The sequence below is a fragment of the Lissotriton vulgaris genome, chromosome 4_1, assembly GCF_964263255.1.
Source record: "Lissotriton vulgaris chromosome 4_1, aLisVul1.2, whole genome shotgun sequence".
NCBI lineage: Eukaryota > Metazoa > Chordata > Amphibia > Caudata > Salamandridae > Lissotriton > Lissotriton vulgaris.
The window spans coordinates 495,081,442-495,107,582 of record NC_141691.1 but is presented as its reverse complement, the minus strand read 5'-3'; the positions used below and the strand labels follow the sequence as shown (position 1 = coordinate 495,107,582).

The following is a 26,141-nucleotide window of genomic DNA, read 5'->3' as shown; positions in this document are numbered from 1 at the left end:
ACATGCTGGCAATCTCTAACTGGCTAGCAGACAACTATCTCCAACTCAACGCCTCAAAAACTGAGGTGCTTCTGTTTGGGAGAGACTCGCATAACTGGGACCACCAATGGTGGCCCGCTGAGCTGGGACTCGCCCCCCCCCCAACCAAAGAATGCAGTAAAAAACTTAGGAGTCCTAATGGACAATTCCCTGTCCTTTGAACTACATGCAGAAAAAAGTAGCAGGCACCTGTTTCGGCCTGCTAAGTGGGCTGAAACCCATCTTAGGATTCTTTACTGCCCCCATCCGTCAGACAATCATTCAAGCAGTTGTCTTGTCTCGTCTGGACTACTGTAACAGACTCTTAGTGGGCACCACTAAAATGGTTACGAAGAGACTAAAACGAGCCCAGAACGCTGCTGCCCGGACTTAGTTTGCCCTCCCTAAGTACTGTCACCTCCCATCTCCTGCGTCGCATACACTGGCTCCTGATTGAACAGAGAATCCACTTCAAGACTCTCTGTATCCTTCATAAGATCTTATCCAGCCAGGGCCCGCAGATTTTACAGGGCCTCTGCTCATTGTATGTACCCACACAGGCTCTACGTTCCGCTGATCTGTGCCTGGCTTGCACTCCTAGAGTGCGCAGAAGCAGAGAAGGGATGCTCTTTTAGGTCTCTGGCCCCTCTTCGGTGGAACTCTATTCCGATTGCGGCCCGTGGCACCCAAGACCACCTGGCCTTCAGGAAACAGATTAAAACCTTGCTGTTCACCTCCATCTAGCTGAACTGCCTTCTAACCTGCTATGCCTGCTTTGCGGGCTCCCTGACTCCTTAGCTCCCTCTCTACCTCTGACGCGCAAACTGCTAGCGCTGGGATGCCCCGTTGCTGGGGTAGCGATGAGCTTTATAAATTCTTTAAAAAATGTTTTAATTCAAATTAAAATGTAGCAGTTGGGGAACATCACCTTGTTTGCAGGCTTCCTTGAGGAATCAAACTAGCTGTGCTTCGGGTACCCAGCTATTCGGCCTTCTGGGATGTCAACTAGGTTCTCAACTTGTTCTTATCTTGGCAACCTAATCGTTTTCTGTCACGGAAAGAGCTGTCGGCAAATCTGGCCATGTTGTTATGCCTCGTTTCCTGCAGTTAGGTTTCTGACGTGCGAGCTTTGGATATCACAGCCAGGATTTTGAAGCCAAATTGAGTGACGTTCCCTCTGCATAGAAGGACTAAGTGTTACACAAGGACAATCTCATATCCAGAATTTCCAAATTCCCCTAAATTGTGTATAGTACGTTGTTTGAAAGTTTATTAACAAATGACTGAGGAGTTTCGTCCCCCTGGTGAATGACAACTCCTTATAGCCTTACGTAAACCGTTTAAGGCAGTTTCTTTACCCACTATTGCCAGATGTGTTAGGTGGGTTATGCAAGAGGCTAGTATAAGCCTTAGGGATGTTGGAGCTCATTCAGCACGAGGTGCAATGGACTCGAAAGCATTTGGCTTGGGTGCCCGTTTGTAGGATATCCTCAACGCGGCGGATTGGCCTTCAGACTCTTCCTTTAAAAGGTTCTACTTCAAGCCAGAGCTGGACATGGCTCACCTCGGGGTGAGCAAAATTTGAACAAGCATAATCCTTGCCTCCTGTCCTGACATAGAATGAAAAATGTCCTAGCTATCGTAAAGGAAACTTTCAATTCTATTAAGGATTCAGAGGCGAGGATTATTCCACCCTAGAATTTCGATGATGGTACCCGCCCTGAATTGGAGTAAGTAATGCAGTTTGTCTTCTAGACTGTTAAGAATAATGATTATTGTCATTTATTATTATTATTATTATTCCGAGTTTTGTATAGCGCCTGGTTACCAATAGGCATCCCCGCGCTTATCAGAACATAACACAGCTACAAGAATGCAAGGAATAAACAGAGAACAAAAAAGTTTTTAAAAGTTTACGAAACCTGAAGAGACTGGCTTCGGAGCGCAGTTGTAGGGGCAGTGAGTTCCACAAGGAGGCCACATTTATTGAGAACCTTCTGCCCCCAGTTCTTGCCTTTTTCACCCTGCCAACCTGAAGGAGATGTTGGTGGTCAGAGCGGAGGGAACGAGAGGCCTTATAGGGCTGGACCATCTCCTCAAGAATAAGTGGACCCACCCCGTGCAGGACTTTGTGGGCGATGCAGAGTGACTTGAATTTCACCCGGTCCTTCACAGGGAGCCAGTGCAGTGCCCTTAACGCCGGGCGGGCAGATTGCCGCCTAGGGAGACCCGTCAAAAGCCTGGCAGCCGCGTTCTGCACTTGCTGCAGTCTGTTCAGGGTAGATTCGGGTGCGCCCAGGAAAAGCGCATTGCTGAAATCCAGCCGCGAGATGATAAGTCCCTGGATGAGAAGCCTTCGAGTGGCCACTGGGAGCAAGGGCAGGATCTTCTGGGCTGAACGGAGCAGGCCAAAGCACACGCCAGCAGTCTTTTTGGCATGGGTTTTAAATGATAGGTCCTGCTCCAGCCATACCCCCAAGCTCTTGATCTCCTGCTTGGGGGGGGGCATCGGCATTTCTTTTGTGGAATATCTGCCTCAATACTATTTGTATGCAGGCTTGACAATTTCTTCGTTAAGTGACAATGTACCTTTGTCCTAGTAGGTTCGAATGCAAATAAACCGGACTCATAAAAGGGATCCAATGGCTGACTTCGTGCGACAAAAGATGATGAAGGGCCAGTGAGGACAGACTATGTTGGTGCTGGAGGGCCCCGATTGGAGGGCTTAGGACTATTCCTGATTGGACATTTTCTTTACTACATTTTTTTTCCCAAGGTTTCATGGGAAAAGTGGTTTTGTTTGTTAAAGTTGGCTGCTGTTAATGAAGAGAGAAGGCATAATCCTCACCTCCGAGTCCTTAATAGAATTGAAACTTTCCGTTACAATATTTATCATTCCAAACCTGTAAGGGTAGCTAAACAATGCCATTTGAGATATTTTGTATATTAAAATGAGTAGATGTTAAAAAGCCATCCATTTGCCCTGATCACCCCCATGTTTTGCTGAATGATACTGGTGGTAACTTTTTCTGACTGTACCCTGGGCTCTGTTAACCAGGCCTACGGCCAGTGCTATGTTTAAAAAGGTATATCTAATAGGGTCCACTTATAATTGGCAATGACAGACCCTACAAGTCCCTAGAAGATAATAGGGCCAGGGGGTGCAATCTAAATACAAGTCTCTTGTGTATAATAGAGCATGGAGTTTTAGAGGCCCAGCAGATTTCCTTCCCCGCATGTGTGCGCTAGTGTGTGCCTGCTGTCCTTTTAAAGAAAGTCCTGCCTTGCAGCCTGTCTTTAAAAATGAATTCTCACAATTGGTATTGACAGGCCCTAAAAGTCCCTAATATATAATAGGGTTGGGAGGTTCAAACTACCTATATGTCCCTTGTATATAATGGGGCAAGGAAGTTTAAAGGTCTAGCAGATTTCCTGTACTTGGATGTGTGCACTGCAGAGTGCCTGCTGTCATTTTAAAGGCGTGCCCTAGGTTTCCCAGGGATAACTATACTTAGGGACCTTATAAAAGATGTTTTATATGCCCCTGTGAGAAAAAAAATGCCATTTAATTTTCTCCTCTTTGAAGATACTTAGCTCCATCGGATAACATTGCAATATTTGAACTAGGTATAACTATTGCTAGGAAAGGAGTCCAGATATTGTTCAAGACATAAAAGACTGGTATGGACAAATTCAACAACATGCCACAATTGAATTTATCACACAAGTACAGAGGAGAAGTTATAGAAATTTTTCTAATGCAAGCCAAAATCCAGTCTTCTAGGAGAGCCTGCTGAATGGTCAGCCTTAGCAGGCTTAGCTATGATTAGGTGATAAGTGGCCTGGCCGGAGCAGAGTTTATCTGATGGAGAGAGCTCTTAAGATAAGGTGGATACGTCATAAAGAGGGGGCTAAGTAAATAAAACAGAGTCCAAAGAGAGAGCATAGCAATAAGGAATGCCAGGTGTACCTGCCCCCACATCCTGTGCCCCCGTCCAATTGCAGGATTAGGGCAGGAATTTGCAGAGGTCAGGGGAGGAGAGCTAATGGAATGAGCCACACTGTGGGTTAATTTAGCCAGCACTTACACCTCTGGAGAGACATCATCCAAGATGGATTTTGTAAGTGCAGTGCTTTGTGGGACATGAAGAAGCCACACTTTAGAGGAAGCTGTCATGCTTTTGAACGGCACCCAACATCTCATTGGACGGAGGTGCCCTACTGAGTGTCACCCCAGAACACTGCATAAATATGTGAGAGCTGTATAGTCTATCTGCTGTCAGAAACTACAAAGAACAGAAGGAATGCCCTACTGGAATCTAGATCTGCACCCAAAGGCCTGCACTCTACATGACTGCACCTGCTGCACAATCTGGTACTGCAGCCCTGGGAATAGTGCCTTGCTTCAAGAAAGACTTCCTGCAAGCAACAGGTTGACAGAGTCCACCTGAATCATCTCCACCAACAGTCCCCATCCTGGAGTGTCCAGTGGATTTATTAGGGATTGGCCATGTGCATGGTGGAAATTATAGTCCATGCATCCCAGGGACCAAGTAGGAGATTCCAGACCTTAGAACTGCTTTTTTGAACACTTGAACCTTCAAGGATACCTCCAGAAAGCACCTCCTGATGTTTGGAGAAGTTTGGAGAACTTTTGTGAAAAATTTCCATGAGGTGACCGATCCGACCTCGAGAGTTAAGCCAACTACCATCAACCACGACCCAGTCTGGATTTCAGGTTCTTCCGACTAATGCTTCGGAGCTCCAGACATCCAGGAGTTGACTGTGGCCTTGCAAAAAATCAAGCTGGCAAACCCTTACTGAAACAGGACTGCTGTGGAGGGACAATCGACGTAGGAAGAAAAAGCTCTAGAAAAGTTTCCAAGTGTGAAGGTAATATGTTGATTGGGGCCTCCCACTTAGTGTATCCAACCAGGGCTCCATCGTGGTCAGCCTCAAACTATTACTTTGTCCAGGTCAAGCAGACCAGATGCCCCAAAGTGGCACTATCAGTTTTTGATCACTATAAAGTAGTTAATCTTTCAAAATTCATATCTCTGGTTCTCTACATTGAATTTTTTCCGTTTTGGTGTTTATTTGTTCATAAAAATATTTCCTATTCTTATAAATTGTGTGGGATTTTTATTATGTGCTTTGTCTACAAATTTGATGTACTGGTGTTTTTAAAAGCTCTACACACCCAATTCATAAGTTAGGCCTGACTGCTCGCTGTCAGCTACCAAGGATTGAGCCATGGGCTAATTAACTGAGACCTTTACTCGACCCTATACCGTGATGGTGGCCTTATTACTAGTGGTCGGTGCATACTTTCCCCTACCAATAACCCACTTTCCAACAGTAGAGGTCTTTCTTACAGTAACTATGGGTGAGGAGAGAAAAAAAAGTCTGAGAAATGGGAGGCAGCGTGTAAGAAGCATCTTGAGAGATGCCTGGAGAAGAGAAATACTCTTTATTACAGGAGCCGATATGTGAGAAGGAAGCTGTTATATCTAAAAGATTATGGATGATTGGATTCTTAGTTCTTTGTTTTTCATTGTTTTGTGTGGAGTATTAGGAGAGAGATGTGCATTACCCTGAATTGTGGACTAAGTGACGGGGTATGTCTGTGCAGTCATTAAACAAGTGTGGGTGGGTATGTGATATATTAGGTTAATACACTGGGTAGGTTAGAGCTCATATGATTACTAAAAATATTGTGGTGTGGATGCCCAATCTGGATATGTGCAAGGCTGAAGGATCAGTTTGTTGTTTAAGGAGATGAGTACAAGGGTTTTCATTTGGTTGGGTCATTCAGTACACAAATACCTTACAACAGGATGCACTGACAGTGGGGGTGGTTCCTGCTCCAGGTTTTTAAGCTGTGCCATTTGCAACTCATGCACATACTTGTAGCTTTCAGAATTAGTAGCAAAGACGTAAGACATGCATCCATTTTCAGTGAAATTGTACTTCTTAAAATGCATACACTAAATAGGAATACATATGTCTCAATTCTTGCCTGAGCATGGGCACTGATTACAACCATGATATGGCCCAAAAGTCTCTTTTTATTGCTGACAAAGTACTGCTCCACACACGTCAATGTATAGCACCTACAATAAGAAAACGTCAAGTAATAACATACATATTTCGAAACTAGTGTACAAACATTTACCTTGTTTCCTTCATTTTATACTTACTAGGGAATGTTATAAAGGCTTGGCCTCTCATACGTCCAGTCAACACTCGGAAATGAATTTGGGGTTCATTTTTCTGCTGGAAACGAGCAAACAGGGAAAATAGTTCCTTAGGTGTCACCCGAGGGCTGAGATTCTTCAAATAGAGCACCTAAAATAGGTTGACTGATTTTAGTTCCTGCAGGTAAACCATAAAAAACACCAAAACATGCCGGCCATTTCATGACGCTCTAATTTTAAAATCAGAAGTATGGAAAGGCACAATTAAACAGATATGAAGTTGCAATTATAAAATCTGAACCATCCATGCAGCTTTCCCTCCCTTACATTAACCCTTTGACCTGGTTTCAAAAGCGTAATGAACACCAATTGCAATCAATTTTAGGACATTTGTCGTCTGATTGTGAACATATTTTCTGTTTAAAATAGCGAGTGCAAAATGGAGGTCAGCTGTTGCCCACAGAGAAACAACATCCACTTAATGTTTCTTTTTTCCCACCGTTTCCTTTGTTTACAAGTCCTATCTTTGAAGAATACAAAAGGTTGCCATCCAGAACAGTCCTAGAAGAGTGTGGCTGCTTGGTCACACGTACGCATTGGCCAAAAATGCATTCTTAGACCAGGGCAAGGTTTACCATTCTCTGAACTCCCTCTGAGAAGGAACCTCTGCTATAGGCTTTTTGGCTGTGAGTTTGAATTGTAAAGCTGCATTAGCACGGATTAGCAGTAAGTAGCAGTTCAACTCAAGAACAGTGCAAATACACTGGAGTTCTACCATCAACCTTCACCAACAAACACCTGTGTGTATCCAGCTGACTAGTACGAAACTTGATGCCCTGATAAAGCTCGGCTGGCTTGTCCTGCGGATGACTTTGCCTATGTGAAAGCTTGTAGCCAGACCAAGTAGTCTAGATACATGGAGTGCCAAATGTCCTCCATACCACTCACTAAAACCAGAGGAAGGCTGCATATGAAACAAACTACTTTCAAGGACAAGGAAGCTCAGATTTGCCTTTACAGGTGAGTGCACCACCTCACTTGTACCAATGGTTGCTTTGTTACTTTTGCTCATCTTTATAGAACCCCTCTACTTGCCCTCTGCCGCTTTGCATTATCAAATACAGCTAATAGCTGTCCTGCTGTCATGTGAGTCTTCTGGCCTTGCACAAGTGAAGGAAAGGTTGCTACATGTAAAAGAAAGGTTGCTGTTGTCAACAAGGCAGGGAGGAAAGGGCATTAACAATGCAAAGAAGAAGTTACCGCCAGTACGCTTGTTTTAGTAGATACCTAGGGTTTTCCTGTCTTCAGTTTCTATTTTGGTAAATTCTGGTGGTGCTTTTTCAGTGTTTTCCAGTGATTTCAATACCTTAAAAAAAAGTGGTCATCAGTGGTTACCCATTTTCACGCCATTAAAAACAACAGAAACTGGTTTCCGGTGTTTATGGAAAAATGTTCTTTTATTATTGCTTGCTTTCTGCACTGATAATGAATGAGATATAGAAAGTGTGCGTGCAGTGTATGTGAGGTCCAAATAAATGTTGTAGACAAAATGTGATATAGAAATCACTGCAAGGCGCGCATTTTTACATGAAACCTGGGGGGTTTCTTCAAAGGCTTGAAATCAAACTGCCAAAACAAACTTATTTGAAGTCTTCATTATGCATTTATTTCATTCCAATAGAAGAAAAGTCCATCAGTTATTATTCATATGATGTGTTCAACATAAATCCTCGCATTACTTGATGCTTGCCCAATGCATTTCGGGTTAACGAGAGGTAACCCTTCGTCAGGGGCCTATAAATGAAAAACATACAAGACCATCACTTTCAGAGCCATTGGGTCATAGTGACCAAACATATACAACATAGCATTGAGAGTGCCTATGCCTCATAGCAACATTATAAAACATGTACAATGCTGTATACATCAATATGCGAACCATAACATACTTCATGGGACAATCGTAACAAAGAAATAGAAACTCACAGCGTGCAGAAATCATTAATCAAGTGCATGTATTGGGCGGGTAGAGTGGTGAGGGCCAGGGGTATCCAGTAAATAAATACGAGGAGGGAGAAGTACGAGCCTAGCAGGGAGGCAATCTGCAGACAGAGTAAGGAAGCTTACCGCAACAAACGCGAGTGGTCGTCTCAATGTTCCGAACGCGGAACCGGTCCGATAAGGACAGGACCAATGAGAAGGGGTTTTATAGGGATATCGGGGGTCACGTGATGTGATTACGGAAAGAAAGTGACAGGGAACGAAGCCAAAACTACTGCAAGTAGCAATGTAAATAATGTGGTGCACCACGGTGAACGTTACCGAGGGCTGAGGAAAATTAAATTAAATAGCGGCAATCTGCAATCTTGAAACGCGCGGGAAGCGTCGCGGTTAAAGGAGTAGTGATTGGTCCATAGGGGTCACTCAGGTATTCATTCTTAATGCGAAATGTATTACATGCACTATTCTCTGAGCTCTGCAAAACCCGCAGAGGCCGAAAAAGAGCAAGCCAAAACGAAGAAAAGCAACAGACGCAGATGAACGATCATGAAAACTTGGTGATTAACATCTCATCTACCCAACTTAATGAGGAAGAAGTTCGTGTTCTTCAAAAAGGAGAGTCATTTGTTCCCACTACAAAAACCAACACTTTGGAACTCGAAGTGAGCACCTTCAAACTTCTACGCAATGTACGTTTGAGACATTATTTTCAAAATGTTACCACTACCCCTTCACGTGATGATGACATGCTAAGAGGACTACGTCCCCACAGCACCTTTATGGCTCCCGTGAGCCACAAAATAATAGATACATTTGAAAATCTTGTGAAAAGTGACATAGCCAAATTACCTTTTCAATCCAAGGTGAAACGTGAGAACCTGACCAGAGCTGAAAAAAATGTTATATTAAAAATTGCCAACAATTCCTCCATAGTCTGCCAAACTGCTGACAAGGGCGGCGCTCTAGTGATTATGGATTCGACATACTACACTGAACAGATTGAGATACACACATCTGATCTCAACACATATGCTCCTTTACCTTCTGATCCCACCAATGAGTTTCTGGGTACACTCATGAAAATCATCAACCAGGCTTTTGATAATGGCACCATTAATGACCGAGCACGTCGGTATCTCACTCCGATCAACCCCAAACCACCTGTGTTGTACATGTTACCGAAGGTGCATAAGCACCCCTCCAAACCACCCATGAGACCGATTGTCTCAACCAGAGGAAGCATTCACGAGAACACCGGAAAGTTTTTAGACAAATATCTACAGCCATTCGTATTGAACACGAGATCTTATGTCAGAGATACGACTGACTTCTTGATTAAACTGCAACAGGCCACCAGCAGTCTTCAAGACCAAGAACTGATACTGTGTACTGTGGACGTGTGTTCGTTATACACGTCCATACCCCATGACTTGGGTTTATTGGCGGTCGAACATGAATTTTCACACTCCAACCTTGATTCTGACTTACAGATACTGTTGATGGAACTATTGGTATTCACCCTATACCATAGTTACTTCTCAGTATCTGACAAATGGTTCCACCAGCTCTGCGGGACGGCTATGGGCAATTGCACGGCACCGTCGTACGCTAATACCTTTATGAAATCTTTTGAGGAAACCCACATATTAAACCAAACAGCTTGGTGCGACAGTGGGAAACTCTACCTGAGATTCATTGATGACATTTTCATGTTATGGTCAGGCACTGAACAAGCTCTTGTGGATTTTTTTGAACACATGGAATACCATCAGTGAGCGTATACAATTCACCTGGAACTTTGACAGGACAAGCATCCATTTCCTTGATGTCAAGGTGGAAAGACAAGCTGGCAAAGTAACGACTACCATTTTCCGGAAACCGACGGATCGGAACTCTATGTTACACTACCAAAGCTTTCATCGAGTGGGGTTGAAACAGAACCTCCCTTTGTCTCAACTGATGCGTGTCAAACGCATCGTTACTTCTGAAGAAACCTGCCAGGTTGAAATGAACAACATGGTTGAGAGGTTCAAGGCTCGTGGCTATCCGCCACAAACTTTACAACAGGCAGTCACCCGGTGTGGGAACATAACTCGAGACGAACTCCTACAGGTTCGCACTAAACCTGTCAACTCTAGAATGGTAGTTGTATCCAAGTACACAGTTCTCAGCAAACAGTTCAGAAACATCATTTCCAAACACTGGGCATTACTGAGCCTGGAACCAGATTTCCAGGGAGCCTTTGCACAACAACCTATGTTCGCCTATACTAGGGGAAGGAACTTAAAGGAAATGCTAAGCAAACCCAAATCCGACAGTCAACCTGTTGCCTACAAGGGTCTGCGCCCTTGTCACAATTGCAGCAACTGCCACAATTGCATTCAGGGTAACATCGTTAATCACCCCATGAAAGGGCACCCCATAAAATTACAGGTAAATGCCACGTGCAATTCTATGAATGTCATCTACCTCTTGAAGTGTCCCTGTGGCAAGTGTTATGTCGGACACACTGAACGAAAGATCAGGACACGCTTGTTAGAACACAAGAGCAATATCAGGACAGGGAACATGAGATCTACTGTTGCCACTCACTTCTTGGAACATAACCACTCTATTGCTCAACTGAAATATCTCATCCTAGAGCAAGTTCCAGTGACACACGACAACAAAAAAACTTTATTGAAGAGGGAAAACTTCTGGATTCGTTACATGGCGACCATGCAGCCGCACGGGCTCAATGACCGCATGGAATTTTTGTGTTACTTGTGAATTATCATGTTTGTGTCGCACTACATTTGTCTGTTATCTTCTTATTGTGTGTTTTTGGTTTTGTTTACTCTTGCACGTTTCTTCCTCCAATTTTGTTTATTTTCCTTCACATTCGTTTTCGTCTTGGTGCACCTGACTGAATGATGTGGGACTTGTTCCTGCTGTTTATCTGTTGAATGTTGTTTCACCATTCCAAGATGGCGCTCAAACTTAGGTTAACCGCAGTCCATCTTCTATGTCTATACGCTGTCTCTTATACCTTCATTGCTCCGGCACGTTTGCTTCGTGATCCGGCTCACAGGGTTTGCGTTTCCAGCGCTCAATGTAAGTACCTCTGGTCGGGGGACTTATTTATTGTGACTAACCCACCTTTACGGTCTTTCTGACCGCGCGCGTTATAGTGTGGCTGCTTTTGCGTCTAATACTCTGGTTAGCGGGCTCTTTTGAATCTTTCCGCACTTTCACTTAGCATTTTTAATCACCGCTCCGTTTTCGTACGGTGATTCACTGGGTCTGACATTCTGTTGTCACTTAGCTAGTCTGAGCCTCCCTATTTTTTGGAATTCTATTCTTTGATTTCACTCGGCTTTCCGTTTTTTTAAACATGTGTTTATTCACCTTCTATTGTGATTCCACGCTCTTTGGGAAATCTGGCTGTTCAATTGAGCACACTTTGTTTCTATTTTGTTTGCATCTGAGATTCTTTATGGTTACTCATGCAAGTTATTGATGATACTTGAATTTGATTTGATTATGGCTATTTCTTTTGGTTTGTAGAGCGATCCCCTGAGGAAGGGCTTTTGTTTTAGCCCGAAATGCATTGGGATTCATACATTTCGGATCTTTATTCTGTTGATGATAAACTTCTGTTGCATTTGGATCACGATGTCTTATACATGGAAATCAATGTATACGCACTGAATCTTGATGAACTAGTAAATCAAATGAATTGAACATTTATGAATTCTGTTTCAAATCATTAGACCTGTGTGTCTTTTCAACGCTGTGCACTAGGGGGTCTACCTCTCAACAGGGGTAGCTTTGTATTAGTCTTTAATCTTACGCTGACCGGTCCAGACAGCGCTTACCCCTGGTTGCACGCTTCACTGCTTAAACTTCATTGGATACCTGATTACTAATAGCTGTGCAAATACCTCTCTTTCATACATTCCAGCTGGAGACAACGTCACCAATGTAGGCTCCAAGGGTACGCCAAGTGTCAAAGTACAGTGCAGAGCGACGTTATATGATCTCTCCATGACTGGGTTGGTACAATCACAATCTAGTACCACCTGACTTAAAATCCTTGTTCCTCATAGAGCTGAGACAGGAGTGCAGTCAGCATAAAAACACCCTCTGTATGCATAGGCCCACAACTAAGGCACCAGCTATCTTGTTTAAACATCTAGTCTTCTAGCTTTTCTGTTTCTGTTGCCGCCAGAGAGGCTGTTTGTTCCAGGAATGAACCCAGATAGAGGCTGGTCAAGGAAGAGGGTTGACAAAGATCCAACCAAAGTAGCCAGGAGTGTGAATGAGTTAAGAATGGATAATAAATTAAGAGTTGTTCAGTGCAGGTGGCCCCAAAGAGATAAGCACTGTGCCAACAGATAAAAAGTGTAGCAGCATACAAAAGGTGCATCGCTAACAAATACAAGGGCTCGTTACGGCACCTCGTTTGTTGATGCCAGATGATGGAGTGGTTTGACATCGGTAGCAGCCACCACGTCCTCTCAAGGAATGAGTACAGTACTGCCAGCTCCGAGACACTCCTACCCCTCTGCGGTCTTGGTGGTGACTGCTGGAGGGTGTACAGCATCACTCATATACTTCATCACTGCGGCCTTGTGAGAACCACTTGGATTCTGAAATGCTACTTTGGGCCAGAAAGTAGCAAGTGCTCTTTCGAAAAGCTAGCCCGCATTGCCCATAACCAGCACACCCAAAGAGCCTTCTTTCTTTCCCTCTCCTGTTTATGCAGCTTTCTGGAGATATTTGCCTTCCGTAATTATCAAGTGCAGTTAAAGGAAATGGAAATGTGTGGGGGCGGTGGCATTTCTTCTTAAGTGGTGCTGAGCAGCCAGGCTGTTAATTTAAATTGTTTTAAAAGGCACTGACCCACCTCTCCGCTAAAGGAAGAGGGAAGGTTTGTCCTCCCCGCGCCACTCAAAGGGATGGCATAGGAGATAGAATTCTGAAACCCAACCGTATACATAAAGGCAAAATGTGCGTGTGAAATAGGTCAACTGTTGCGGCTTGACAGCCACCTGCCCCTTAATGCCCTTCCTGTAAGCAACAAAGCAACCTTTTTGTGACTTTCCCTATATTCGATTGTACCCCTTTTCTGTGCCCTTATATAGAATGTGCCGCTTTTGAGGTTTTCTCTTGAGCTATAAAACAGCTAGTTTTGTGCTCTGCTTGCGTGTTATGAAGATCTTCTTTTGGGGTTGTGAGCATAATATTTAGCACTCCTCTTATGACCTGGCCATATTTCACAATTAACCCCCCAATTGTTATTTACGTGGATATTGTGAGTTACTCTCTTTTGTGATGTGCCTCAATGCTACAATGGTCCCTTAGTGACTTGCTTATATATTTGTACCACACCCCTATTTTCTGACTTTCGTGTTTATTATCTTTTTGTCAATAGGGATTCGCTTCCCTGCTGTGGCTTGTGTGTATACTCTAAGGGCAATGTGGCTACCTGCTTAATGTGGCCCTGAGGCCGCCTCAAGGTACTGTATAACGTACAGATGTCAACTTAAATGCACCCCAAGCTCTGCCTGCACACGTTATTAATATTTCCTAACCTCAGATTCAAGCGGCAAAAATAGGTGAGATTTACACTGAATTGTATTTATATGAGAGGCATGGGATAAAGACATGCAAAGAAAGTTGAAATACTGAGCCAACCAGTATTAACAAACATGTTACACCCTCCTTTCTGTAAGACGTACATAAGATTGATGAAACGCTGAGCTAACCATTACCAACTAATACATGCTTTACCTTCTTGGAAGATGTAGATGGACTGCTGAAATGCTAATCCCACGTTGCATAACTAAAGGGACCCATCGATACTGTAAGACGAGCATAAGCAGCTGAAATGTTGAGCCAGTTTTAACCTTTGAATCACGTTGCACCTCCGACAAGATGCACTAGTGCTTCAGCTGTCTTTGCCTCGAGCCAGCAGCCCAAAGATGTCTTCTGACCAGTGAGGCAAGGGCTTCCTTAAATTATCTGATTAACTTAATGACCTTGTCACCTTCACATAAGGTTGCATTGCTCTGTGTAACATGAGCCCCGATTTCAGTAACCTCTTCTTTGAAGGGGTGAGTGATGAACTGTCTGACATAAAATGAAGTCACAACCTTTTGGACAAAGACTGCTCTAGTCCTTGGCACCATTATGTTTGGAAAGGTGGTGGTGTAGGGCACCTGGGTTGACAAAGTTTTAAAGGTCACTCGTATGACATGCTGACATTAATGCTATGAGAAACACCGTATTCAGGGTCGGGAAATGTAAGGAGCAACTCTTTAACACCTGGAAAGGAGTACACAAAGGTCATGTAAGGACCAAATCACAAAAGACTTAAAGGGGTCACATGTGGAACAAACCTTTGAGAATGCGCATTACAGCAGGTGTTTTGAACAAGGGTGGTTGGTTAGGTCAAAGCAAAAATAAACCCTTAAATAGTTCCACTGCAAGAAATTGCTGAGCAAAAGACAAAACAAAAGTAAGACACCCAACAGTTTAGCATATAACGGGTCAGGGTTACAGGTATTGCAGACCGCCTGCCATTCAGGATAACATCTACTACTTCGGAAGGTTTGTTGAACCAGGTGTTTAAAGATCCTGTCAGGTGGGGTAGGATCAGGGAGATACCCTGACGATTCATCCAGTTCCCGAGGTAAAAGCTTTCTCACAGAGCTCATGACCACACCCTGCCCTGATTTTTTTTAAATAAAACATGGAGATGGTGTTGTCTGTGAGGTTGTGGTCCAGCCTCTTCTTGATGGATGGCAGGAGCGTTTTCAATGCCAATCAAATGACCCGCACCTCCCACAGGTGGATGTGCTCCCCAGAGACTAGAGTCCACTAATTTTCACCTTTCACTGATGACCAATTGCAATCAAGCAGCCACCACTGCAGATCTTTTGCAATCTCCTTTGAAACCTGGTTGGAGTCCAACAGGTTTGCCTAGTGCTTAGTCCACTGAGACTTCAGATCCCACTGCAGAGACTTCTTATACCAGCGGGAAGAGTCGACAAGCAGAATGCAAGACGTCAATAGGCCATGAAGCTATTTGCCTTAACAGAGCAGGCACTAAGAGAGGGGGCGGTGGCGCCCTTATATACAACACCCGTTTGAGGGGCGAAAGATTCTACGCTGAAAGTCTTGGGGGCGCTGAGGTGCTGGGCGTCAAGCTCGGGATGGGGATGGACTGTTTGATTATCCTCCTAGTTTATCGTCCCCCTTGGGCGTCGCCGGATTTCCCGGACTTGTTCCTGGAGTTGGCACAGGATGCCCGCTCACGTTACAACAAAGTGATAATTATGGGCGACCTTAATTTTCAGTGGGAAAAGTCCCCGAAAGAAGGCCAAGCTCTTCAGTTAGATGAGGCACTCACGTCTTTTGGGTTTGTTCAAAGAGTGATGGGTCCTACACACGATAAGGGTCACACCCTGGACCTTGTCTGGTTAACAATCCCAGAGCATGGCCCAGAGTACGGCCCGGTAGTTGCACTGCTCTAGTCCTTGGCACCATGGCACCATTATGGTCAGATCACTACCTTGTGAAGGGTACGATCTTGGTTGATGGAACAGAAGGGGAAGTCCGGAGCAAGATGGAAGGTAGTGAGGAAATGGAAAAAATATAAATGGAGACAAAATGGTAGCCCATCTCCTACACCATCTCCCACTTAATAAGACAGAACATAATCTAGAAGTTATCTGTAATGATCTAACAGATAAAATGAAAAAGGCAGTTGACCTCGTGGCACCAGCACGAAGGATAAATATTGTAGACGGAGGTTCTGGGGCCCCTTGGTATAACGAATCCCTAAGGGAAAAAAGAGGGCTTTACATAAATTTGAGAGAGCATGGCGGAGGGACTATAATCTGGACGCACGCAGCCTCTACGTACAGGAGCTTACTCTCTACAAACAGGCTATTCTGTCCAGGAAAGCTGAGTTCTTTGAGGATAGGATTGCTAAAGCTAGGGACCCACAAAAAGAAATTTTTAAGGTCCTCGCGGAACTCAGAAAAAATAAGGAGCAGAGTCCTGAGTTTACGCAGGATGATTGTCAAAAATTACAGGACTTCTTTTCCAATAAGATCAAAGATCTCCTATCAGAAATCGCCCGTACTCCTATTATTGCCCTCTACAGGTTACCCCTGCTACTCTGCCGATGAATAACCCCTTGGTCACTCTGCCCTTGATTACGAAGGACAGGTTGACAAATCTCGTGGGGCGGGTTAAATCGGGTTCCCAGGTGGACCCCTGTCCCCCGGGGGTTTTCAAGTTAGCTATGCCAGGTATTGAGGAAGATGTTTTGACTCTTCTTAACAAATCGTTACAAACAGGGCAAGTTCCATCATTTTTCGAGGAGGCACGGCTGATCCCCCTGCTGAAGAAAACTGGGGCGGACGTCAAGAATCTAAAGAACTTTAGGCCTATCTCCCAACTACCATTCTTGGCCAAAGTTCTGGAGCAGCACGTCCTTACCTATCTCTCCAACTACTTGGAGGACAATGCCTTACTTGAACAGAACCAGGCAGGGTTTCGTGTGCATCACAGCACGGAGCTAGTGATGCTGTCCGTCTTGGATGAGTTAAGGCGTAGAGCAGACAAGTAAATTCCCGGTGCCCTGGTGCTATTAGACCTCTCCGCGGCATTTGACACAGTTTGTCATAGTCAATTGTTGTCACGGCTGAGGGATCTAGACATCCAGGGCACAGCACATGTCTGGCTCTCCTCCTTTCTTCAAGGGAGAACTCGGAGAGTTCAGCTGGCAGACTTTGTCTCAACCACACCGCCAAGTACTTGTGGTGTGCCGCAGGGCTCTGCCCTCTCTCCTCTTTTATTTAATGTATATCTACAGCCCTTGATTTCGGCTCTCAACCAGATGGACTGCCAAATCTACAGCTACGCCGATGATACCCAGATTGTCATCCAAATGGAGGATTGTCCGGGCGCACATGTAAGACTACAAAATATCCTAAAATATACAGCTAACTGGATGTCGGCGAATTCCCTGAAAATTAACCCAGACAAGACCGAGGTGTTGCCAATTACCACCATGGGCAATCCCTGGAATGATCTGTTCTGGCCAATAGAACTAGGGGCGCCCCCAGAACCTGCAGCTGTAGTAAAAAGCCTGGGCATACACTTGGATGGAAATTTGACAATGCAGAAGCAAGTCTCGGTGGTGGTGGGCACTTGTGTGGGTCTTCTTCGACAACTAAGGAAAATCTCTTCGCTCTTGTCCTTTTCTACCCTGAGGCGCGCGGTATCTACCATGATCTTAGCTAGGATGGACAATGGCAACTCGCTATATGCAGGGCTCCCTCATAAACATCTGAATAGACTGCAAATCGTCATGAATGACGCTGCAAGATTGATTTTTAAAAAACCAAGGAGAGCGCAGGCCTCCCCTCTTCTGCGCGAACTCCATTGGCTGCCAATCAAACAGAGGGTAATGTTCAAAGGGCTTTGCATTACCCATAAAGCCCTACATGGAAAGATGCCAAGCTACATGAAAGCTCGCTTGGCCCCATACAGGCCTGGTAGGGTGTTGCGTTCCTCGGAGGCCACCCTTTTAACCCAACCGCGTTTCAGTTTGTCCACCATGGGTGGTCGTGCTTTTTCTAATATCTTTCCAGCTGTCTGGAATAGCCTATCAATCGAACTGCACAAAGAATCCAACTTGCTGCCTTTTCGCAAAAAATTAAAAACAGTGCTTTTCCAGCAAACATGGGTGTGTTGTAATCTGATGATTGGCTGTATGAATTCTGGTGTGTACCCGACAAACCGCTTAGATACCCCGTGGTGATAATGCGCTATAGAAGTCGAAATAAATAAATAAATAAATAAATAAATAAGAAGCTTCAGGAACATCCCCAGTGAGACCTAAAATGAAGGCAGAAACTTTGGGATCATATCCTGAATCTCCTGGACTTGCTGTTTCAGAGGGAATGCCCTACAGTGCACTGTATTCAAAATGGCTCTGATGAAAGGAAGATTCTTCGAAGGAGTCAGGTGTGACTTTGGCATGTTGAAAGTGAAACCCAAGGATGCAAGGAGCTTTGCTATCGTCTGGAGGTGGTCCGCAAGTAACTGTGGGAGCCCGCCTTCAACAGCAAGTTTTCATGGCTGAACAGGAATGTTGCTACATGCCAGGCTGGACAGGAATGTGGCAGCATGCCACTTGTCTATTTACAGGTTGATAGAAACATGGTTTGGTCCAAGGGCCAATGAGTGTGTTGGTCTGGATCTCCTTGAATGGCAGAAGGGACTCAGATTAGACATGTCCGGGTTACAACATTAGCTTGTACGTCATTGGAAGGCAATTGTAATACAAATGCTACTTACCAGTATGCATTTGTTCTTGGCATGTAGGGCTGCTGACATTCATATCTGTGCATAGATCGCCGCCTAGTGTTGGGTCCGGATGATTGCACATTGTTGTCCTGGAAGAGTCTTCGAAGTATCACGAGATAGGTGGCTCCTCCCCTGGACTACAGTGCGCATGGGCATCGACTCCATCCCCAGATTGTTTTTAGCCATTGTGGCCAAGATGGAGTGAAACTCAGTGAATGATGACCATGCCATGAAATGATATGTGAACACTGCAGCTGCTACAGGCGCCGGGGAGGAGGGCGGGCGATATGAATGTCAGCAGCCCTACATGCCAAGAACAGATGCATACTGGTAAGTAGCATTTGCAGTTCGAGGCATGTGGGCTGCTGAATTCATATCTGTGCATAGAATACATAGCAGTCCCTCCATTAGCGGCGGCCGCCCGTGCCAGCTGCAGCAGTTTGGAAAAGTGTCTTGAGAACAGCCTGCCCTACAGCTGCCTGCTGTTTGGAGTGCACGTCTACACAGTAATGCTTAGTAAATGTATGTGTGGTAGACCATGTGGCTGCTCTACATATGTCCTCCAAGGGAATGTTTCCAAGGAAAGCCATAGAGGCCCCCAACTTTCTGGTGGAGTGGGCTCTCGGTGGAATTGTAAGAGTGCGTTTTGCCTTTGCATAGCAGATTTGAATACATTTCACGATCCACCTAGCAATACCAGCCTTGGAAATAGGGTTACCTTTGTGATGTGGCGCAAAGGCAACAAAAAGCTGCTTAGTCTTTCTAAAATCCTTGGTCCTATCAATGTAATACATAAGGGCCCGTTTAACGTCAAGGGTGTGGAGCATCCGCTCCGCCAGCGACTCTGGATTTTGAAAGAACACCGGCAACTCAATGGTTTGGTTGATGTGGAACTGAGACACAACCTTGGGTAGAAATTTAGGGTTAGTGCGGAGCACTACTCTGTTAGAATGAACTTGGAAGAAAGGCTCTTGGATTGTGAGGGCTTGCAGCTCACTAACCCTCCGTAGCGATGTAATTGCTACCAGGAAAGCCACTTTCCATGTTAAGAACTGAAGTTCGCAAGAATGTAGTGGCTCAAAGGGAGGACCCATCAGTCTTGTAAGAACGACATTGAGTTTCCATTCCGGAGCTGGTGGAGTCCGTGGCGGAATGACTCTTTTGAGGCCTTCCAGAAATGCCTTGATGGCAGGTACTTTGAAAAGTGAAAGGTGCTGCTTATTTTGGAGGTATGCGGCCATCGCAGACAGGTGAATGCGAATGGAAGTATATGCCAGATTACACTTGTATAGATGGAACAGGTAACAGATGATGTTCTGAATGGAAGCATCCAGTGGATCAATGTTGTGGTTTGCGCAATAGATGACAAACCGCTTCCATTTTGCCGCATAACATGCTCTAGTAGTGGGCTTTCTCGCCTCCCGAATGATGTCCATGCAATTGGGAGGAAGGTTAAGGTAGCCAAATTCTAGGATTTCAGGAGCCAGATCGCCAGGTTGAGCTGTTGCGGATCTGGGTGCTGAATGTCGCCATGGCTCTGCGTCAGAAGGCTGGGTGTGAGATGAAGCCTTTGATGCGGTACCACGGAAAGTTCCAGAAATGTGGTGTACCATGGTTGGCGAGCCCACGTTGGAGCAACTAGGATGGGAGTCATCGAGTGCTGCCTGAGCTTGCGCGCCACCAGCGGTATCAGAGGTGCTGGGGGAAAAGCGTACGCAAATCTGCCTGACCAGTTCATCCATATCGCATTGCCCTGCGATTGCGGGTGTGGGAACCTGGCGGCGAAGCTTCGGCATTTTGCGTTCTCCCTTGTGGCGAACAGGTCAATCTCTGGATGACCCCACCTTTGGAAGTACGGTTGGAGTACTGATGGATGTATCTCCCACTCGTGCATTTGGTGGCTGTGCCTGCTGAGCAGTTCCGCCATCTGATTGTCTTTGCCTGGGAGATGTTCTGCCATGAGGAAAATGTTCCTCTGAATGGCCCACTTCCACATGCTCTGAGCCAGATGAGACAGCTGCGGAGAGTGTGTGCCCCCCTGTTTCTGAATGTAGTACATGGCCGTCATGTTGTCCGTCCGGATCAACACGACCTTGTTGCACAGATGTACTTTGAATGCCTTTAAGGCCATGAAGATCGCCATCAGTTCCAGTACATTGATGTGCATCTTCTTTTGCTGTAGTGTCCATAGTCCCTGCACAGTGTATTGGAGTACATGCGCTCCCCATCCCTGGAGAGAAGCGTCCGTTGTCAGGATAATCTGCAGCACAGGCTCTTGAAACGGTCGGCCCTTGCAAAGGTTTTGTGGATTCCACCAATGCAGAGAGTTGTATGCCCGACTGCTCACCAACACTAGGTCTTTTAACTGCCCGTGAGCCTGAGTCCACTGACGTGCTAAGCACTCCTGAAGCGGACGCATATGTAGTCTCGCGTGTGGGACTATGGAGATGCAGGAGGCCATCATGCCTATCAACTGCATGAACACTCTTGCTGGAAGCGAGTGTTGAGGTCTGAATCTTTGGATCAGCGACTGAATGCTGTTGACTCTCACTGAATTCGGCTGCGCCGTGGCCGCCAGAGTGTTTATGGTCGCACCCAGATACTGCCGTATGTGGGCGGGCTGGAGATGGGACTTTGGGTAATTCAGTGAGAACCCCAGATCGTGCAGAAGGTGAATGGTGCGGGACACGTGGTCGGCGCACTGCTGGGCCGACTTCGCTGGAATGAGCCAGTTGTCCAGATCTTGGTAGACGTGGATGTTCTGACGTCTCAGATGCGCCGCCACCGTCGCTAGGCACTTTGTGAAGACCCTGGGCGCTGTGGTGACCCCAAAAGGCAAAACCTTGAACTGGTAGTGCTGGTTTTGAATGGTGAACCTGAGGTACTTTCTGTGTGAAGGATGCAGTGGAATGTGAAAGTACGCATCCTTGAGGTCCAGAGTTGCCAGGAAGTCCCCTTGCCGAAGCAGTGGGAGAACCTGCTGCAGCGTGAGCATATGGAAATGTTCCGACAATATGTAAAAGTTGAGAGGTCTGAGGTCTAGGATGGGCCTGAGGGATCCGTCCTTCTTTGGAATCAGAAAGTACAGGGAGTAAACTCCTGTACCTTTTTCCTGCAGGGGCACGAGCTCTATTGCTCCTTTTTGCAGCATGACGTTGACTTCCTGCTGCAACAAGTGCAAGTGCTCGCCGGACATAGGACGGCTCTTTGGGGGTATGTTGGGTGGAGTGGATGTGAGCTCCAGACAATAACCATATTGGATAAGAGATCTGACCCACCTGTCCGTGGTGATGGACTTCCACACGGGCAGGAACTGCTGGAGTCTCCCCCCGACCGGTGTTGCGTGGTCGGGGGGCAGTGACAAGGCGTCACTGTTTGTTGGCGGTGGAGGACCTGGAGCTGTTATTACCACGTCCTCTGCCTTTGACGTTGTTGCCACGGTATCCACCCCGACCCTTGTTGGTATAGGAGGGTTGGGTGTTACTCTTATAGAATTGCGTTGACTGTGACACTTGACCCCTCGAGGTGCCTCTATTATTGGAGCGACGAAAGGAACCACCCCGAAACTGCTGGGACTGCAAGGCACCCATAGACTTAGCAGTGTCGGTGTCCTTTTTCATTTTCTCGAGGGCGGTATCAACTTCTGGGCCAAAAAGGTGGTCTGGGTTGACAGTTTGGTTGAGGATGGTAGTTTGAATGTCTGGTTTGAAACCGGATATTCTGAGCCATGCATGCCTACGCAGTAGAACGCTAGTGTTTATCGCTCTTGAGGCGGTGTCAGCCACATCCAGAGCGCACTTAATTGAAGCATTGGTAATAAGCTTCCCCTCCTGTATCAACATCTCAGCTGCTTCCTTATATTGCTCTGGCAGGTGTTGTAGAAGGGTCTCTAGAGTGTCGTAGTGTGCCCTGTCGTAACGCGCAAGCAGCGCCTGTGTGTTGGATATGAGCCATATGTTGGCTGCATGCGCAGCAACACGCTTCCCCGAAGCCTCAAATACTTTTGATTCCTTGTCTGGGGGAGGAGCATCACCCGTAGTCTGTGAGATGGCTCTTTTGCGAGCATTGGAGACAACCAAGGAATCCAAAGGCAACTGTCCTTTGATGTATGTTGGATCAGTGGGCGCTGCCTTGTACTTCTTGTCAATACGTGGGTTGACGACTCTTGCTCGGGTGGGCTCCTTGAAGACCTCTGGCGCATGTTTCAACACCCCTTTTAGCATTGGCAAAGTCTTTACAGGTTTTTCAGCGACTGAAAAGATGTCAAAAAGAAAATCGACGTCTACTGGGTCAGCATGGAGATCGACGTCATGGTTGGCTGCCGCTCTTTCAATTAGAGCATTGAAAGCTGCAGAGTCCTCAGTTGGGGAAGTTTTTGCTGAAAAGAGCTGAGGCTCCTGTCCTGAATGCGGGTCCCCATGGTCGCCACCAGCAGACCAAGGCTCAGTCACATCCTCTGGGTCTGAGTAGACTGGATAGGCATACTCATCCTCGTCGTTACCATCACCCTCCTCAACATTAGAATGAGTGGGTGAAAGTTCATGGCCTTGGGGTGATGCAGGCTCCAAAGGGGCAGAGGCGCCAGCAGAGTCCATCTTTTTCTTAAGTGGGATTTGGAAATGCTCCAAAGCTGGTTCAGGGGTGATCTTCCTTTTAAGGAGAGAGAGTTTGCCTGTGTTGGCGTCGATGATCACTTCTCGACGCTCTTCTTCTGCCAGTGGTTGGTGGCGCGGGCTTGGAACCACCAACGATGCCTTCGGCGTCGAAGATAACTTCAAGGGCACCCCGGCCCCAGGCTTCGCTGTGAAAGCCTTCGGCACCGTCTTCGGCGGCAACGTGAACAGAATCGGCGTTGGCGCTTTCGCCGGTTTCTGGAGAGGCTTGGGCGGCACAGTGTCCTGCGGCTCGACTGCTGCGGTCCCCTCCGTAATACGCTGAAGGGACTCGTTGACCTTTTTAGTGAGCGAGGCGGAGGGACGCACCGGCTCGAGAGAGTCTTCTGAAGCAGATTTTGGGCCGGCGACCGAGGCCGCAGTCTTCGGAGCCGACGCAGCTGCCCCCTTGGCCTTGTCGATTGGAAGCGGGGCAGTGATAGACTTGGGGTCGTCCTGCCGCTTCTTCGTGGCCTTCTTATGGTCGTCGACCTTCTTGGTATCGATGCGACTCTTAAGTGCGTCGACCAACTTCGGCGCCGACGCAGCCGCGTCGGCCGTCTTCACCTTCGGCTTCGACACCGTAGTCTTCGGGTCGGCCATTTTGGCGTGGCTCTTGAGCTCGATGGCCATCTTGGATTTCTTCGGCGCCGAGGCGTCCGAAGCCTTCGACCCGACCAGTGCGACTTGCGCTTTCGGTTTCGATACGTCTGGCGTCGAGACCGATGGTTTCACTTTCGGTTTCTGTACCGTAAGTGGTGCCGTATCAATGTCCGTGGCCGGGCCGGAAGGCGGAGCCGTGGGACGGGAATCAAGACTTTGGGTAAGGCCCGAAGGCGATCCCTCGGCCTGGGCCTTAGAATGGTGGCTGGCCCCGGAGTCAGTGTGAGGAAGCTCCTCTTCCGAGCTATCCTCTACGGTGGCAATGGCCCCGTCGTCGTCCCCTACCTCCTCGACGACTTCATCGAAATCCTCGTCTTCTACGTCGTAGTCTTCCTCGACCTCCGACGCCGGGTTAGATTCCGTGATATCCTGGATAGTGTCGTCGCTGACATCCTCCGTGTCGAAGATGTCCGTCGGAGGGGGTGCCGATCGCTGGGCCTGCAGTCTTGCAGCTCGGCGGAGCTTAAGTGTCTTCTTCGACCGGAACTTGGAGCAGGCCATACACTTGGCCTCGTGGTGGTCCGGCGACAAGCACTTATTGCACACTGGGTGCACGTCGATATGTGGGTACTTCGAGGCACACACCGGGCACCTCTTAAATGGACTTCGTTCCATGATGAAAGCAGTTTGGAGCGTCGTGTAGGCCCGTCCGCGCCGAAAGCACGCGGAAGGGTAGTGTTGGCTCGGAGTCGATGAAACAAACGAACCCGAACGATAGACAATACCGACGCGAGTCCTAAAGACCTTTTGGTCTCAAGTAAAAGAAGTTAAACAACTATCGATTCCGACAGAGGGAACCGAAACACATCCGAACCCAATGGCGGAAAAAAACAATCTGGGGATGGAGTCGATGCCCATGCGCACTGTAGTCCAGGGGAGGAGCCACCTATCTCGTGATACTTCGAAGACTCTTCCAGGACAACAATGTGCAATCATCCGGACCCAACACTAGGCGGCGAACTATGCACAGATATGAATTCAGCAGCCCACATGCCTCGAACATAACTAACTTCAGCTGCCAGACTGATGATCATGGTGAAAGAATCAGACTCTTTTGAGAAAGGACTGTGGGATGAGACCAGTCCTCTTGCAGGTGCATATAAAATGTATTGTCATCATACTGTGAGGAGAATTCATCCCCACCATCAGCTCAACCCTAAAAGTTGATTGGCTGTGGTCGGAGTCCGATCCGAATAGTTGGTGGAGCACTGGAGGGTGGCTTCTATTCAAAGATAGTGTCTTATCAGAGTCAGAACATATGGGGGTCAGGCATGTACATACTGAACTTTCGTGCTGCTTTCTTGAATACCAAATGAAAGGACACCACACAAGGTATATATCAAATATATATGTATTAATTTCTAACACAACCCCTCTGAACTCTTTATGAGGTTAGAGATCGAAGTACATCACAAGTTACTTAAATAGCATACGATAAATTGCACACATACAGTTTTGCCCTAGGGGCCTCACAAACCATATACTAAGTAAGTGGTATAAGAACCACTTCAGAAATAGTGAATAAACCTAGGGCCTAGGAAATCGCTGGGGCTACACAAGACAACCAAATGTTAAAAAGTAGGAGACCCACGGGAGATGCGTGCAGTGTCTAAACACAGTCGCGAGTTACCCTTGACTTATAATGGGGAACGTAAAAGTTACAAAGTTATAGATTTAGGGCACTTCCGGATGGACTACGACAAAACAACTTTAGACTAGGACACTTGAATAGTCAAAACCCACGGGAGCACCAGAGAACTCGAGTTACCTCACCTAGGGAAGCCGGGTGCATAGATGTCTTTCGGTGTCAGGTTTCGTCGATGTTTTCTATGGAGATCTGCGAAGAAGTGCTGCAGGCGACTAGAGGAAAAGTGTCCGGGTGGATCCAAGGGTGGATCGAGGAACTGAAGAACCTGAAAGCAGAGGGGACAGAGTGTGGGTCACTAGCCAGTGACCAGGAAGGAACCAGGAAGGAACAGGCGATGTTGAGGAGATTTCAGGTGAGGAGGTGAAGCTTGTCTCTGCAGCCACGAGGACCAGGAGGCGTCGACGATGACCAGGAGCTGGATTCGAGCTGTCCCACGAAGGATCTAGTTGACTGCGGCGTCGGTATCCGGATTGGACCCAACAAGCCTTGGCAACCGCAACCCACGCAGGAAGTGAAGATTGGCTTTGAGTCAGACCAGCAAGGTCTGGGGAGCTTCTCCTTTGGAGGGAAACTGGAGCAAGCCTGGAGCAACCA

At 46.7% G+C, this 26,141-nt stretch overlaps 1 protein-coding gene across 1 annotated transcript in view; it reads right to left on the bottom strand.

The window, feature by feature from the left end:
- The window catches only part of RBM41 (RNA binding motif protein 41), a 163,055-nt gene that overhangs the window by 58,309 nt on the left and 78,605 nt on the right, over positions 1-26,141 (bottom strand). The window contains exon 6 of the mRNA XM_086964649.1: positions 6,219-6,366. Within this exon, the coding sequence (XP_086820775.1) occupies positions 6,219-6,366 (148 nt within the window). The remainder of the gene's footprint in view (positions 1-6,218; positions 6,367-26,141) is intronic.